Here is a 13656-nt window from a genome sequence, read left to right as displayed (position 1 = left end):
GATGACAAGTTGATCCCAACAGGGACACAGCCAGCTGGGGGTAGGGCTTGAGAGGGGGGGATGGTGGCAGATGGCTGGGGTGGGGGCAGGTGTGTACGTGAGTTTCTGGGCAGGAAGGACAGTGGGAAAAGACCAGGGACAGGCCCTTTGGAGGGCTGGGGTCACCAGTGCTGAACAGATTGTCTCTGGGCCAGGAATAAGGTCCTCCGCAGTGAGCGTGGAGGGGAGAGGATGGGGGTGGGGGGCGCGGAGGAGGTCACGTGGCAGCAGCTGAGCCGCAGTGGCCCAGGGAGCTCTGGGGCTTCTCTGGCCCCTGCTGCCCCAGGCGGCCCTGCCACAGCCGTCAGCATCAGTGCTTGAGGGTCACGTACTCCACATCCTCCCGCACCCGAGGCCGCTCCCCGGCCCCAAACTGAATCAGCTCTGAATAGTGAATCCCCTCGTCTTCTGGAGAATTTGGAGCCACGTTCTCATAGTCGCCCTGGGGAAGCCACACGGTGGGGAGCTTGGCCTCACAGTCCCAGCCTCCCACCCGCTGCCTCTGCCCCTCTTCTCCTTGGGTCCCCCCTCCCCCGCCCCCCCCCAGTAGCCCAAAAGCCAGCGTGGGAGTCCTCTTGTGCAGAACCTGGCCGTGGCGGCACCTGCCCTGGCTCTGCCCACCTCTGCCTGAGCAACCCTCCCCCGCCGCCGCCCAGCATCTGCCCAAGCCCTTCCCGTGGGCAGGACCGAGGCTCCCCCCACCACTGCCCCCACCGTCCACAGCTCCGCCCTCTTACCACGCGGCGCTTCTGCACCACCGAGTAAGTGACCGCGTCGCTGCCGTCTTGGCGAAGCCCCTGCATCCCTGAGCTCCCCGCATCTCTGGAGGGGCGGGGTGCAGATGGATGACCACAAAGAAGCATTTCCCGTGAACGCTCCTCTTCCTCCCGACTCCCCCGGCCCCTCAACAGCACCCCACCCTCCGCGCCTTACGTAAGAGTAACCTGCTGTCTCCAGAGTGCCCAGTGCTCACTAAAAACGCCAGCCGCCTGCTGGCGTGAGCAGAGGCCTCTGCCCCGAGGTCTTGATCTTTGAGATAAAGACCAACTCTGGGCCTGCACGCCCCTGACTTGGAAAAGCACGTTCAGTTGCAGAGACCGTCACCCACCCGGACGGTGGTCACGGAGCAGGAATGAGGTAATGAGTGTACGGCGGTGCCTGGCGCCGGGTAGGGCAGGCGAGTCACCCTCCCAGGACCCTCGGTACCCGGTTCCTGGTGTGTCGGTCTCGGGGAAGCGCAAGGCGGCGTAGCTGATGCCGTCTTCCATTACCGGGTTGCAGCACCCCATGGCGTGGGAGCCTTCAGAGAGGGGGGTCCTTCTCATCTGGGGGGAGACAAGGCGGAAGCTCTGAGCACTCTTCCCCCAGCCCGAGTCCCCTCCCCCGGCCCCCGGCAGCCCCGATCTCCCCAGAGGACTCTGCAGCACCCCCCCCACCTCGGCTCTTCTCCTGACTTCAAGGTCTGCCCTGCATTCAACCTTCTCCATCCTACCTTTTTATTCCTCACAAAGAAACTCTGACCACTGGAATTTTCCTGAAGCCCCTGCTGGCTCTGGCTCCTCTTCCAGCTAAGAAATAAAGGCACGTCAGTGAGGGTCCAGGGAACGGGGACGGGACCCCGTGGATTCGGCTGCAGGCTTCGGGACTGAGCACCCAGCAACGCGCGTCCAGCCGAGGGAGAGTGCGGGGGGTGGGTGGGCAGCGGGAGGCGCTCACTTCCGCCAAAACTTGACCCCGAAGATGACCAGGATGAGGAGAGCCAGGCAGAGCCCGAGGACCACGGCCGCCCGCCTGCCGATGGTCTCCGGGCTATCTGGTGGAGAAGGGAGAGACCTCGATCAGCGAAGGGGCAGCTCTGGCCTGCAGCGCCGGCCCGGAAGGCATCTCGGCTTCCCTCTGCGTCCAGCCCTTCTCGCCTCCGCGCGTGGGAGACGGGGCAGGAAGGAGGGAGAAGCCGGCCCCTGCCCTCCAGGGCTCGCTCTGTATCCCGAGGGGCTCCCGCCTTCCCACGGATGCGGCACACACGGCCCGCGACCCGCACCCTCGAACACGGGCGCAACCTTTGGGGCGGTTTGGCCGCACGGTGGAAACTGATCTGGCGGCTGCCCTCGCAGACACGCCCAGCGCAAGAGGCTGCCGTAGGAGGCATCGACAGTCACACAACGGGGCGCGGTGCAGCCCCGAGAAAAAGCGGCACTTTTCGGGGTGTCTGGAAAGTGGAGACTCAGGGCACAGGGATTTTGTGCAGCGTGTCTGTTACGTTCCCCTACAACATGCTCAGGACGTTTTCCTGTCGCCCCTGGCTTTGCAGGCGACGATCCTCTAAATTTAAAGCCACGGCCCCCATCATTGGTCTGAAACAGCACAACAAATAAATTAAATATCCCCCCTACGTTTCCAGACTCTTCAGATGCTCTGTACACACAGACAGAGCAGTCTCCAAGCGGTATTATTACCCGGAAAAAAGAAAAGTCCGGGGCGGAGTGTGAGCTCCGCTGCCCTCTGTGTCACAGAGAAGGGTGCGCGACGTAGACCTGGCTGCAGGTACCGCGCATGCGCAGAAGGACCCGGGAGGAGGTGGCATCACTGCGCACAGCTGGGGCCTCTAGGGAGGGGACCAGAGTTCTCCGAGATCAAGGGTGACAGGCGTCTGTTTCCACTGGTTACCATCTTGTGCTTTAAAAAATTGTTCTACCGTGTGCTTGTATTATCTTTTTTAAAAAGCACTAACGTCTCAGAAGATAAAAATAAGGAGGCTGTCAAGGGCGAGACAGAGGGAGGGAGAGAGAAGGGCCCAGCCTGCCAGGGAGCCCTGGAGGGTCGGGAGGGACAGAGGGGAGGTAGGAAGAGGGAGCCGGAGGGCTGGGGAGAGGGCAGGGCCTTACAGTAGACGGTGAGCGTGCTAGGGGGCGACTCGCCCACGCCCAGCCGGCTGGCGCCGCGGCACCAGTAGGCGCCCGAGTGCTCGACCTTTGCGGGGTCCAACCTCAGCGTCCGGCCCGCATGGCGAAGGTTCTGGTTGTTCCAGTCAAACCAGCTGTACTGGGAGACGGGAGGGTTGGCATCGCTCTCGCACGTCAGGGCTGCCTTCTCCCCCTCCATCACGCTGTCTCCCGGGGCCATGGACACCCGCAGCCTCCTGGGTGCATCTGTAAGGGAAACAAAGTCAGCACCAGGCAGCCGGTCCCCTGCCCTTTTCTGCCCCTCCCCCAGCCTCCAGCACCGGCCACTCACACAGCACTTGGAGCCCCCAGGCCTCAGACGCCGTCTGTCCTATGGAGTTGCTGACCGAGCAGCTGTAATTTCCAGCATCTTCCGGGGAGACGGAGTTAAAGCTGAGTTCTCTTCCTTCCCCCAGAAAGCTTCCGTTTTTCTTCCAGATGAAGCGGACTTCTCCGGGGCGACTGCTTGAGAAGTCACATTGGAGAACGACCGGGTGTCCAGAGTGAATCTCGGGACGGGGGTTGGTCTGCAGGACCCTCACGTCTCTGGGGGCATCTAGAGGGCAAGGGCCTCAGGCTGACCTCCCAGCTCCCTGTCCCTCTCGCTGTCCCCAGGGCTTCCTCTCCCCTTGGCCCTGAGGCCTGGCTCTCGTCCCTCAATTCCGTCAAAGAAGCTGGTCCAGGCTCCGTTCTCGCCCTTCGATCCTCATGTCCCAACTGGGCCACTTCCCAGATCCCTCTGCCCAGTCCGGGAACTCACAGTGGACGTTCAAGTTGACAGGGGGCGCCCATGAGCACCAGCTGTTACAGGCTGCGCAGGTGACGGTCTTGTCATCCCAGGCGACTTTCTGAATCACCAGCAGCCCAGGCGACTGCTGGCCCCAGGAGCCCCGGTGGCTCCACTGGTACCGGGTGACTCTAGGGTTACTGGAATTGTAGTTACAGGAAACGGTCACACGGTCTCCTTCTCGAATCGGTGTGGGGTTTTGAATCACCGCGGTCACATTCTTGGGGGCATCTAGGAGAAAACCAGACAGGTGAGCGAAGAAAAGCCAGCTTGTCCAGTATCACCTTTCCCTTCCTGCTTCCTGTCTCGCCCACCTCCCCCCTGCATTCTCAGAGTTCCCGAATTCGTCAAAGGAGGCGGTGCCTCCCCCCTGCGTTTGTGTGAGGATGGAAGCCCTGCCTGGCTGTGGTTTGAGGCAGGATGGCACAGCAGTTCAAAGCGCAGCGCTGGGGACAGACTGCCAGACCCAGCCACTGAGAGCCACAAGGCCATGGGCTGCAGGCCTCGGTTTACCCAGCTGTCCAATGGGGTCTGGAGAGGACCTAACCTCGTGGAATCGCTACAAGGGTGAAACGAGATGATGCCCTTAGAGCACAGCGTGGTGCATAGAAAACACTAGATCATCGCTGCTGCTGCTGCTGCTACTGTATATCCGGCTGTCTAGATGTTCAGGATTTGGGCATCTCCATCAGCACATGTGACATCTTGGGGTCCAAGGATCAAGCCTATGGGTTCCTTTTGTCCTGGGCTCCACTCAGTGACAAGATTCACTGTGTTTATCCCGGTTCTCCTCAAAAACTTCAGGACCTCTTCTGGGACTCAGCGGCTGCATCCCCCACGGAGCCCTGGCGTCTTGCATTTCATTCATTCAACAACATCTAACAAGCACCCGCCATGGCCAGGCCCTGCTCTGGGCGCCGGGAATACACCCGCGAATGGCAACGAAGTCCCTGCCCCAAGAAGCTTCTATCTCAGGAGGCCCCGGCTTCTGCCTGCGCTTCATTCCGGGGCCGAGGAACTCCCTGCGCCCCGACTGCCTTCCTCCTTCCCCCGCTTCCGTCTCCTCTCCCTGGAACTGGGGGCTCTGTGGCTACTCACACTGGACATCCAGCTCAGCCCCTGGGCCGATCTGCCCAAGGCCAAGGGCGTTTTCCGCCAAGCAGGAGTAAGTCCCTGCGTGCGAGAGGAGGACTTCTGGGATCCACAGGGTCTTCTCCGTGTTCCCCGGCACGTCCTTCCCATCATGATACCAGGTGTAGTTGGTCGGAGGAGGGTTGGCCCGTGAGGTACACATCAGCTCTACTGTTTTTCCCTCAATAACGGGTAACTGGAGGATCTGAACTGTGGAAGGTTCTGGAGCATCTGGAAGAAGGGGCAGAGGCAGGTGGGGAGGTGAGGCGAGCGCTCCGACCACGAGAGCCCCCTCTGCTCACTTCTCCGGGGCCTGGGTCCACCCGCACCGACTCCCTGCCCCTCCCCGGCTCCGAGAGGCTCACACTGTACTTCGAGGGCCACTTTGCCTGACTCGCTTGTGCCCAAGTTGTTGGAGGCTTGACAGCTGTACTGCCCACTCATGTTCCTGGCCACGGGGTGCAGAGTCAGCGTGGGTGTCTCCTGCACGCTCAGCGGGGCCCCGTCCTTGAGCCAGGATACGGTCCGGTGCTCTGGGTTGCTGCTGACGACCTTGCATGTCATGCTCACGGAGTCCCCCTCCTTGACGGTGGCCTCACGGGGACTGACGGTGATCTGCAACTTCGGGCGGTCTGGAGGAGCAGAGGGACCGCAGGGAGGGGACAGGGAGTCCTCAGAGGGCGGGCAGTGTGAGAGGTGGCAGTGCTTCTATTCTGACACAGCAGTGGCCTGCTGGTCCCTTCACCCGGGTGGCTGTCACGGCCTCCTACCTCAGCTCCCTGCTTCCCCCTTCCCACTTGGGTACCGGCAGGATTCCTAATACCGCCAGCCAGGCCTTTCAGTCCTTGCTCGGAGCCCTTCGGCGGATTCCACACCTACGATCAAATCCCAAACCCCTCCCGCAGCCCGCTCGCCTGCTTCCTCTCCCGCTCTCTGGCCCTGCTCTCCCAGTCCCACCTCCAGGCGTTGCCTTGCTCTTTTCCACTCCCGGAACCTTCTTCACACTTATTCCCTCCCCAAGTCAGCCTCAGTGCTCCCCCTACTTGGAGAGGTCCCCGCCCGTCACGCCCCTGCCCTCACCTGCCTTATTTTTCTTAGTCATGTGTCCCTGCCTGCAGTCATGTTCTAGATTCTCTCTGTTAATCCATTCACTGTCGTCCCCCTGACTGCCGTGCCCGCTCCGCGTGGGCAAGAACGATGCTCACTGCTGTTGCCCACCCTCCCCACCCCCAGCCGGCAGCCAGAACGAGGCCCGGCCCCTAGCAGGCTCACAGCGGATATTTATTGAATGAAGGAATGAGACACAAAATAATAACGGGAAAAAATCTTCCCCCCAAGGCAGAACAAAGAAACCTAACCAGATAATCCCCAAATCATGCCCTGGCTTGAGGATAAGATTATTTATTCTGTTTGGCCGAAGGAGAGGCTAAAATGACTCTACGTCCTGAAACACAGGGCTGACCAGAGGGACAGTGGCAGAGGGAAGAGGCTCTGTGTGGCCGCTCCCTGCTGCGGGTGACCACAGATTGATTCCCCGGCCTTCTGGGCGGGCTCCTCTTACCCGAGGCTCATGCCCACTGTGGGGTTGGGGAGAAGGCGACAGGGACTTCATCCTTCCCACGGGCGCAACTGGGAGACTCACGCTTCACGTCCAGCCGCACCGTCTCCTCGGAGAGCACCCGCTGTTCCCTGTCACTCCAGAGCTGGCAGGTCACGTTCTTCCCGTGGTGACGCCACTGCGGCTGGAACTTGAGCTCGCTCTGGATTAAGTCAGTCGTGGCGGTGGTGGAGGTCGAGGGGTCAGCAGGCTCTTCTTCCAGGGACCACTGCCACTGGGTCCGGTACCCAAAGCAGGTGAAATTCAGCCAGCAGGTCAGAGTGGCTTCCTGGGACTCTCGAATTTCTGGAGGGAGCCGGATGCGAGGTACGAGAGGCCTTTCTGCAAAAAGAGTGGAGGCCGTGCCTGAGGCCTGGGGGGCGAGGGTGGGTGCAGACGCCTGGCTTTAGACGTCCCGTCCCAAATGACCCTCAGGAAGCCCTTGCCGGTCCGTTCCGCCTCTCTCCAGTCCTGCCCTTCTCCGCTATGAGTCGTGCTTGTTCAGCCAAAACCCTCTCTGAAAGGCCTTGGCAACACCAAACCTCCTTGGGAATCGTATTCGATACCCATCGCATTCTCATCTCGGGTGTTTGCTTTCTAAATGTTTGCAAGATCATTCCTCCCACCAGCCCGAAGTGAATTTGACCAGTTCAGTTCAACACGTATTTTTGAGCTCTGATGACAAAACTGTGTTTGTTGAGTGGCCTCAGCGTTGGAGACACCCGAGAAAAGCATTTCTTTAGCAGGATGGGTCCGTGCCAGCTCTGCGCCCGCCTGGACCACCCTTCAGACCGCAGGGTCTGAAACAGCATCCCTCGCCCCAAACAGAGCGCTGCTCTAGAACTGTCCACCAAAGAAACAGGCCGTGGAATGGAGCGACCGCACTCTCTAGGGTGGAGGTCTCAGACCTGTGTCTCACGTCCACGTGTGTGTCATCTAGCCTTGGAGCCTTCATTAGAGTGAGTCACCAGCATGAACACATTGGGAGATTTCACTTGCAAACCCAGATTCCCGTTTTCTTTTGAAAAATCAGGAAATCTGGCAACGTGGAACCCAGGTTCCGGCACGAGCAGGAGAGGAGGGGCAGGCGGGACAAGCGGCCCGTGCCGCAGTTGGCCGCAGCCTCTTCTTGTGCTGCCCGCGTTCCCCGCTCGCGTCCCCTGCCTGACCTCTGCGGCTGGTTTGTGACCCCCGTTCCAGGAGCTGGGTTTTTGCCATCTCCCTCCTCACCCCTGCCCGCGGCAGAGGGGCCCCTGCCCCAAGGCCTTACCAGAGACGTTGAGGTGTATTTCCTCCATCCATCTGTCCGTCTTCGACATCATCCTCAGCCCTAGCCTCCCGCTGTCGTTGACGTGCGCCCGGCTGATGCTCAGGGAGCAGTTGTTCTTTGTGCCTCCCAGGAATCGCACCCTCTCCTGCTGGGAGGGAGGCTCTCCGATCTTCGTGGTCCTGTAGAGGATGGTCCCACTGTAGCTCTTGGTGACGCTGCTGTACTCGGCGTTGTGGTACACGGTGACGTTTTCCAGGTCCTCGGACTTCGGGGTCGTGTACTTGCAGGAGATCCAGACGCAGGCCCCCTCCCAGGCGTAGACGGTGTGGGGGTGATAAAAACTCCATTTGTGAGAGTCAGAGAAAGCCAAGCATTCTGAAACTCACCGCAGTGATGAGAAAGCGTTATTGAGGGGGCGCGAGGGCTTGCAAAGGGATCAAGAAATCCCTCCGAGGGTCGCGGGGGCGAGAGGGAGGTGCACAGAGACAGAAGCATGTCGGGTCCGCGTCTATGTCCATACTGCGCACTGCCTGCCCCGCCCGCCCCGCGTTTACTCTTCTCCACCCCGGGCCCCTCCTCCTTCTCCAGTACCCGCTGACATCCTGGAACCCGAGTACCAGCCTGGGCCACGGTCCTTACCCAGGAGCAGGAGCCAGGGGCCAAGGAGATGCATGGTGTCCTGTCTGGGCGGACACCTGGGCTGGAAAGAGTTTGCCCTTGAGCCATCTGGGTGCTCACTTCTCCCAAATGGCTTCTCTTTTCTCCCACTGAGCTCCGGCCCTTTCCCTCCATCCCAGGAGGGCCGTGCCTGGTTGCATGGTGGGGATGGGGGCTTCTGGATGCTCACGGAGCCTTTTCCTTCGGCCCGAGAACCCTGTGGGGGCGTCATCTCTCTCCCTGGCAATCCTCCCTTCCTTTCCTCCGTCCTTCCGTCTATTCATCCACCTATAGTTTTATAAACTTCCTGCCCAGCTCTCGGGCTTTCGGTGGCACCAGACCACCGAGTGCCTCCAATGCCAGGCGCTGAGTCACTTGGAGCTCTCCCTGGGGCTTTTATACAGGGGAGAGTCAGGGTTGAACTTTGATTTGAAAGACCAGGAAAAAAATAATTCTAAAACTAAAGTATGACGCCAGGAGAGCATTTAGAGGGGTCTGGAGGGTCTTAGGAGAATATGGTCTAAGGCTCACACTCAGATGCACCTAAGGGCCAAGCAGCAAACATAAATCATCCAAGTGGGGACAAAGGCCATGCCTTGCCACAGGCGGCTGCTGTCTCAGTTCCAGCCAGTTGTTGCCAAGTGGAACACGAGCTCAGCACTGTCTGATCTTCCACAGTTTGCAGAAAAATAAGAAGCCCAATTTTTATGTGAGATGTTCTGCTTTAAAATAAAAATACACCGAGCTGGTCAAACAAGACCTATCTGTGGGTTCGGTTTTGCAAGCGCTTCCCATCTCCCCTCTCTCTGTGCCATGAACTCGCCCTCCACCATCCTTGACTTTTGCACAGAGTTACATTTACATAGAGTTAAATTTAAGTCCCAATTTACATGGTGGTGGCTCTCTGTGCTGGTCCCTGGGGAGCTTGCAGGATGTGACCACAGAGTGTGTCTCCGGTGTCAGCACAGACCCGAGCGCCTCCCACCCACCCGACACCGTTTCCCACGCATCGACACCCCCTCTCGGTCTGTTTATGTCCCCAGGCTGCGCGGCTCGTGCCGAGGGCTGCTGGGTGTCCGGTATCGGTATCGGGTGTGGGGGACGCTAGGCTGCTGGCCCAGAGCAGGAAGGGGATCTGTCCCCAGGCACAGAGCGAGGGGTCTGAAGCTGCCGCATACTCTCCAGGCAGAGCGGACGTCAGCTCTGTGGGCGCTGACAGTGTCACACACACAAAGTCTTCAAGGTCACATCCACTTGAGAAAAGCTGGGTTAAAAAGTTAAGGGAGATTCTTTCCTGCAGAACTTTTCAAACCTTTTAATAAGCTGTATCTGCATCACAGATCTGCAAACGTGGGGATCAGAATACAGGCCTACAATATCTAGCACATACTTCCTTGGCCCTGGGATCTATTGTACATTTCTCATAAAAAAAACTTTGCAGGGTTGCAGGGCCAGTGTTCCGAGACCTACTTCGAGATCCCTGTAAGGTTTCCTAAGGGGAAACGAGGGTTGTGGCAAGGACTAGATTCCGTTGCCTGGGGCAAAGATTCACACCTCCAGTGGCTGGGCCACTGTGTCCCCTCTACCAGCACCCACCAGCCACACCGTCATCTGGAGTGGAAGAGGGGCACTTCCCGAGCAGGGCTGCCTAGTACTTGCCCCGAGAAGCTCCAGGCAGTCTCTGGAGCGTGGCAATTGGGGCCCCAGGCCTGGGAATTGGAAGGCTGAGGAGGCAGGGTGGGGTGTGAAGAAGGGTAGGGACCACAGGCATTAGGCACAAAGCCAGGACAAGGCCACACTGTCCACACCCGTGGCCTGCTCACTACAGGTCTGTTTAGGGCCATGCAGGACCTCAAAGCCCACCTCCCTGACTCCTTTCTTCCCTCCTGGGCATCCACCCTGCCCTCCCCAAGCCTGGCAAGGGCTATGCTCAAAGACAGGGGTCTGTCTACCACCTGTCGTAACTCAGGCGGGAGAGACAAAGGGACGTCCTTGCTGGGTTCCCAGCCCTGGGACTTATGCGCGGCACATAGCAGCTGCTCCATGCTTGCTTGTTGAATGCCAAAAAGAACAAAACGATTCTTACCTGTTTCCTCGTGTCTTCCCTCTTCAGGGACCCTGGCAGCGTCTGAGAGCGAAAGGGGAAGTCAAGTGAAGTCTGCAGTAACTGACTGTCGCCTCCTTGGCCACGCCCCCCGGCCTCTCTGCGGCTCTGAAGATGATCAGGAGGCATCATGGTCTGGAGAGTGGGGGATACAGACAATGGCAGGTTGTAGGCTTGGAATCAGATGGGGACACTCGAATATCTATGGTCAGTTCTTAGCTTTAGGCTACGGGTTTTCTGTATCAGGTCAGTTTCAGAGTGGGCTTCTCCACCACTCCCCCTCTCCCCAGCTCTCAGGAAAGGCTAATGCCTCAAGCCACGCAGAAGACCAGGCAGCGAGCTGGAAAGGCACCAGCCAACTTGAAAGTACTGGGAGTCAAGCGCCACTATCCGGTTATTTCCACGGCCACTGCCCTGTGTCATAGGCATGAATGGTGGGGAACCCGACCGCTCACACCGACGCTCCGGCAGCCCCGAGGGTCCAGGGAAGAGCTCAGATACCAGGAAAGAAGATGTCTCGTGGGAAGTATCACTGAATGGGAAAGTCTTGAGACTGAAACCTTTGCGCTTATATCGGGCTTCTAGTCAGTGAGTGTCTCGGGAGCAAAACCAGGCAGCAGTCAAAGCCATGCAAATCCTGCATAACGACGGAAGCTTCTGAGAACTCCTGATTCTGATCCTACTGCACCCTATGAGCAGCCGGCCATAGGGATGGAAACAGAAAGAGGGAAGAACAACTTCTTCAAAAAGCAGTGCTGTTCTTGAAACGTGGAGTAGATACACTTTTCCCTGTTTCTTCTGCTAAGTACAACCGAAAACTCTGTTTTATAAAACAAGCCTAAAAAGACAGAAAGGTGGAGAGAAGGCAGACGAGTTAGGAACCTTGGTGCCCAAGGAATGACACGGTGGTGCCTTCCCTGAGTTTTCTCTTTGCCTCGCCTATCCCAGATCGGACATCGGAGAAGCAACAACCGGAAATGCCGATGAGCACAAACGACATAAAAGTTCCAGCAAAACTCTGCTTTTCTAGCCAAAGAACCAAGAAAGGGGCATGATGGAAAGATAGAACTCTTTCTGTCAATAACTGCTCTATCCAGCCAAATACCATAGAAAGAACTGCAGCCTCATCCTCCCCACCGTCATGAGCAAAGGCTGAGCAGGGAGCCCAGACTTCCACCCTGGCCGGGCTGTGACAAAGAGCCCTGAGCTACGTCCCACATTTGGTCAGACTGGTGCCAGAGAAGGCGGAGTGTGGCGCTGGGACCCTCATCCCCCCGGGATCACCCTCCCTGCAGCGTCGGTGCAGACCACATGGGCAGCTTGGACATCCACCTGCACCTGACATAGTCGTGAGACTTTCCTCCCCCTCCCCGTTGGAGGGGTGTCAGAGGAGGCCTAGCGGAGAGTCAGGACTTTCGCCTCCACCCAGTGGTAACAAGCCCCCTCCAAGGTGTCAGTGAAAGCTACGTGGGGACGGAACAGTAGTGAGGTTCCCCCCTCCCAGCCAGGGTGATATTAGTGAGTATCTAGTGGAGAACCTGAACTCCCACCCCTGCCCAGCAATAACAAGGAGTCCTCACCCCCTCCCCCAGGTGTCAAGAAAGGCTGAGTGGAGAATCTGGACTATTACCCCCATCTAGAAAAAATGAGGCAGTGCCCCTCCCCTCATTTCACTGGGGCAGTATAAAGGGAGGCCTGCTAAAATACAAGATTTAAATAAGATCCAGAGTCGTACAGCATAATACCCAAAATGTTTCTGTCAAAAATCACTCATCATACTAAGACCCAGGAAGTTCTCCAACTGAACGAGGAAAGATAATCAGCAGACACAAACGCCGAGATGACACAGAGGTTAGAATTGTCGGACAGAGATGTTAAAGCAGCCACCGTAAAATATGCTTCAAGGAGCAATTGCAAACACACCTGAAATGAAAGAACAGAAAGTCTCCCCAGAGAAATAGAAAATAGAAAGAAGAACCAAATGGAAATTTTAGAACTAAAAAATACAATAACTGAAAGGAAAACCTTAATGGATGGGCTCACCAGTAGAATGGAGCGTGTAGAAGAAAGAATCAGTGAAACAGAACATAGAGCATAGAAATTACTTAGTCTGAACAACGGAGAGAAAATAGACTGAAAGAAAATGAACAGAGCCTCAAGGATCTAACATGTGTGTCATTGGAGTCTCAAACGGAACAGAGAAAGAAGGTGAGGCTAAAAAAATTCCAAGAAATAATGGCTACAAATTTTCTTAATTTGACAACACACACACACACAACATATACCTACAGATTTAAGAAGCTGAGTAAATCTCAAACAGGATAAACCCAAATAAATCCATGCCAAGACACATTGTCAAACTTCTAAAAACTAGAGGCAGAGAAAAAAAAATCTTGAAGGCAACCTCATAAAAATGATACATTACTTACAGCTGGGAAACTGTTCCAATGACAGAGGATTTCTCATCAAAAACCATGGAGACCATAAGAAGGTGACACAATATTTCTCAGGTGCTGAAAGAAAAGAACTGCCAACCCAGAATTCTGTGTCTAGTAAAAATATCCTTCAGGAGTAAGGGGAAGTCAAGACATTCTCAAATGAAAGAAAACTAAGAGAATTTTTGTCCAACACAGACCTACCCTAAAAGAATGGCTAAAGGGAATTCTCTAAACAGAAAGGAAATGATTTAGGAAAAAAAGAAAGAAGAAATCTTGGAACATCAGGAAGAAAGAACACAGAAGAGCAAACCTGTGGGTAAATATAATAGACTTTTCTTCTCCTTTTGAGTTTTCTAAATTATGTTTGACAGTCAAAGCAAAAACTATAACACTGTCCAATTCTGTCGCCAATGTGTGTAGAGAAAATATTTAACAACCAAGCAGAAAGTCAGCAAGAATATATAAGAACTCAAAACATTGTAAAGGATCGAATTGACATTTATAGACTCATCCACGCAATGACAGCATAATATACATTTTTTTTCAAGCACTTATGGAACATATACCAAGATAAACCATATCCAGGGCTATAAAACAAGCTTTAAAAAATTTGAAATAACTGACATCATACACAGTATGTTCTATAACCACAATGGAATCAAATTAGATGCAGATAATAACAGAAAGATAA

General features: G+C 56.2%; 1 protein-coding gene and 1 pseudogene across 4 annotated transcripts; both read right to left on the bottom strand.

Annotated features, from left to right (window-relative positions):
- Positions 1–349: 349 nt before the first annotated feature.
- On the bottom strand, positions 350–8439 carry CD22 (CD22 molecule). Of its 4 annotated transcripts, none has more exons than XM_012651551.1 (13): positions 8406–8439; positions 7767–8147; positions 6542–6838; positions 5265–5531; positions 4867–5130; positions 3742–3999; positions 3274–3537; positions 2925–3188; positions 1756–1852; positions 1532–1607; positions 1246–1364; positions 777–861; positions 350–481 (listed from the first exon to the last, which is right to left on the bottom strand). In XM_012651551.1, exons 1-13 carry the CDS (start codon positions 8437–8439, stop codon positions 350–352), a joined length of 2538 nt encoding a protein of 845 aa, XP_012507005.1. The 4 variants fall into 4 exon arrangements, with proteins under 4 accessions (XP_012507005.1, XP_012507004.1, XP_012507006.1 ...); XM_012651550.1 differs by having other exon boundaries at positions 7767–8141; XM_012651552.1 differs by lacking the exon at positions 4867–5130.
- Positions 8440–9454: 1015 nt separating this feature from the next.
- LOC105816160 lies at positions 9455–10950 on the bottom strand (annotated as a pseudogene).
- Positions 10951–13656: the final 2706 nt, after the last annotated feature.

Source organism: Propithecus coquereli, unplaced genomic scaffold, assembly GCF_000956105.1.
Source record: "Propithecus coquereli isolate 6110/MARCELLA unplaced genomic scaffold, Pcoq_1.0 Scaffold358, whole genome shotgun sequence".
Lineage (NCBI taxonomy): Eukaryota > Metazoa > Chordata > Mammalia > Primates > Indriidae > Propithecus > Propithecus coquereli.
Note: the sequence above shows the minus strand (reverse complement) of the source record. Positions and strands in the feature narration are given on the sequence as shown.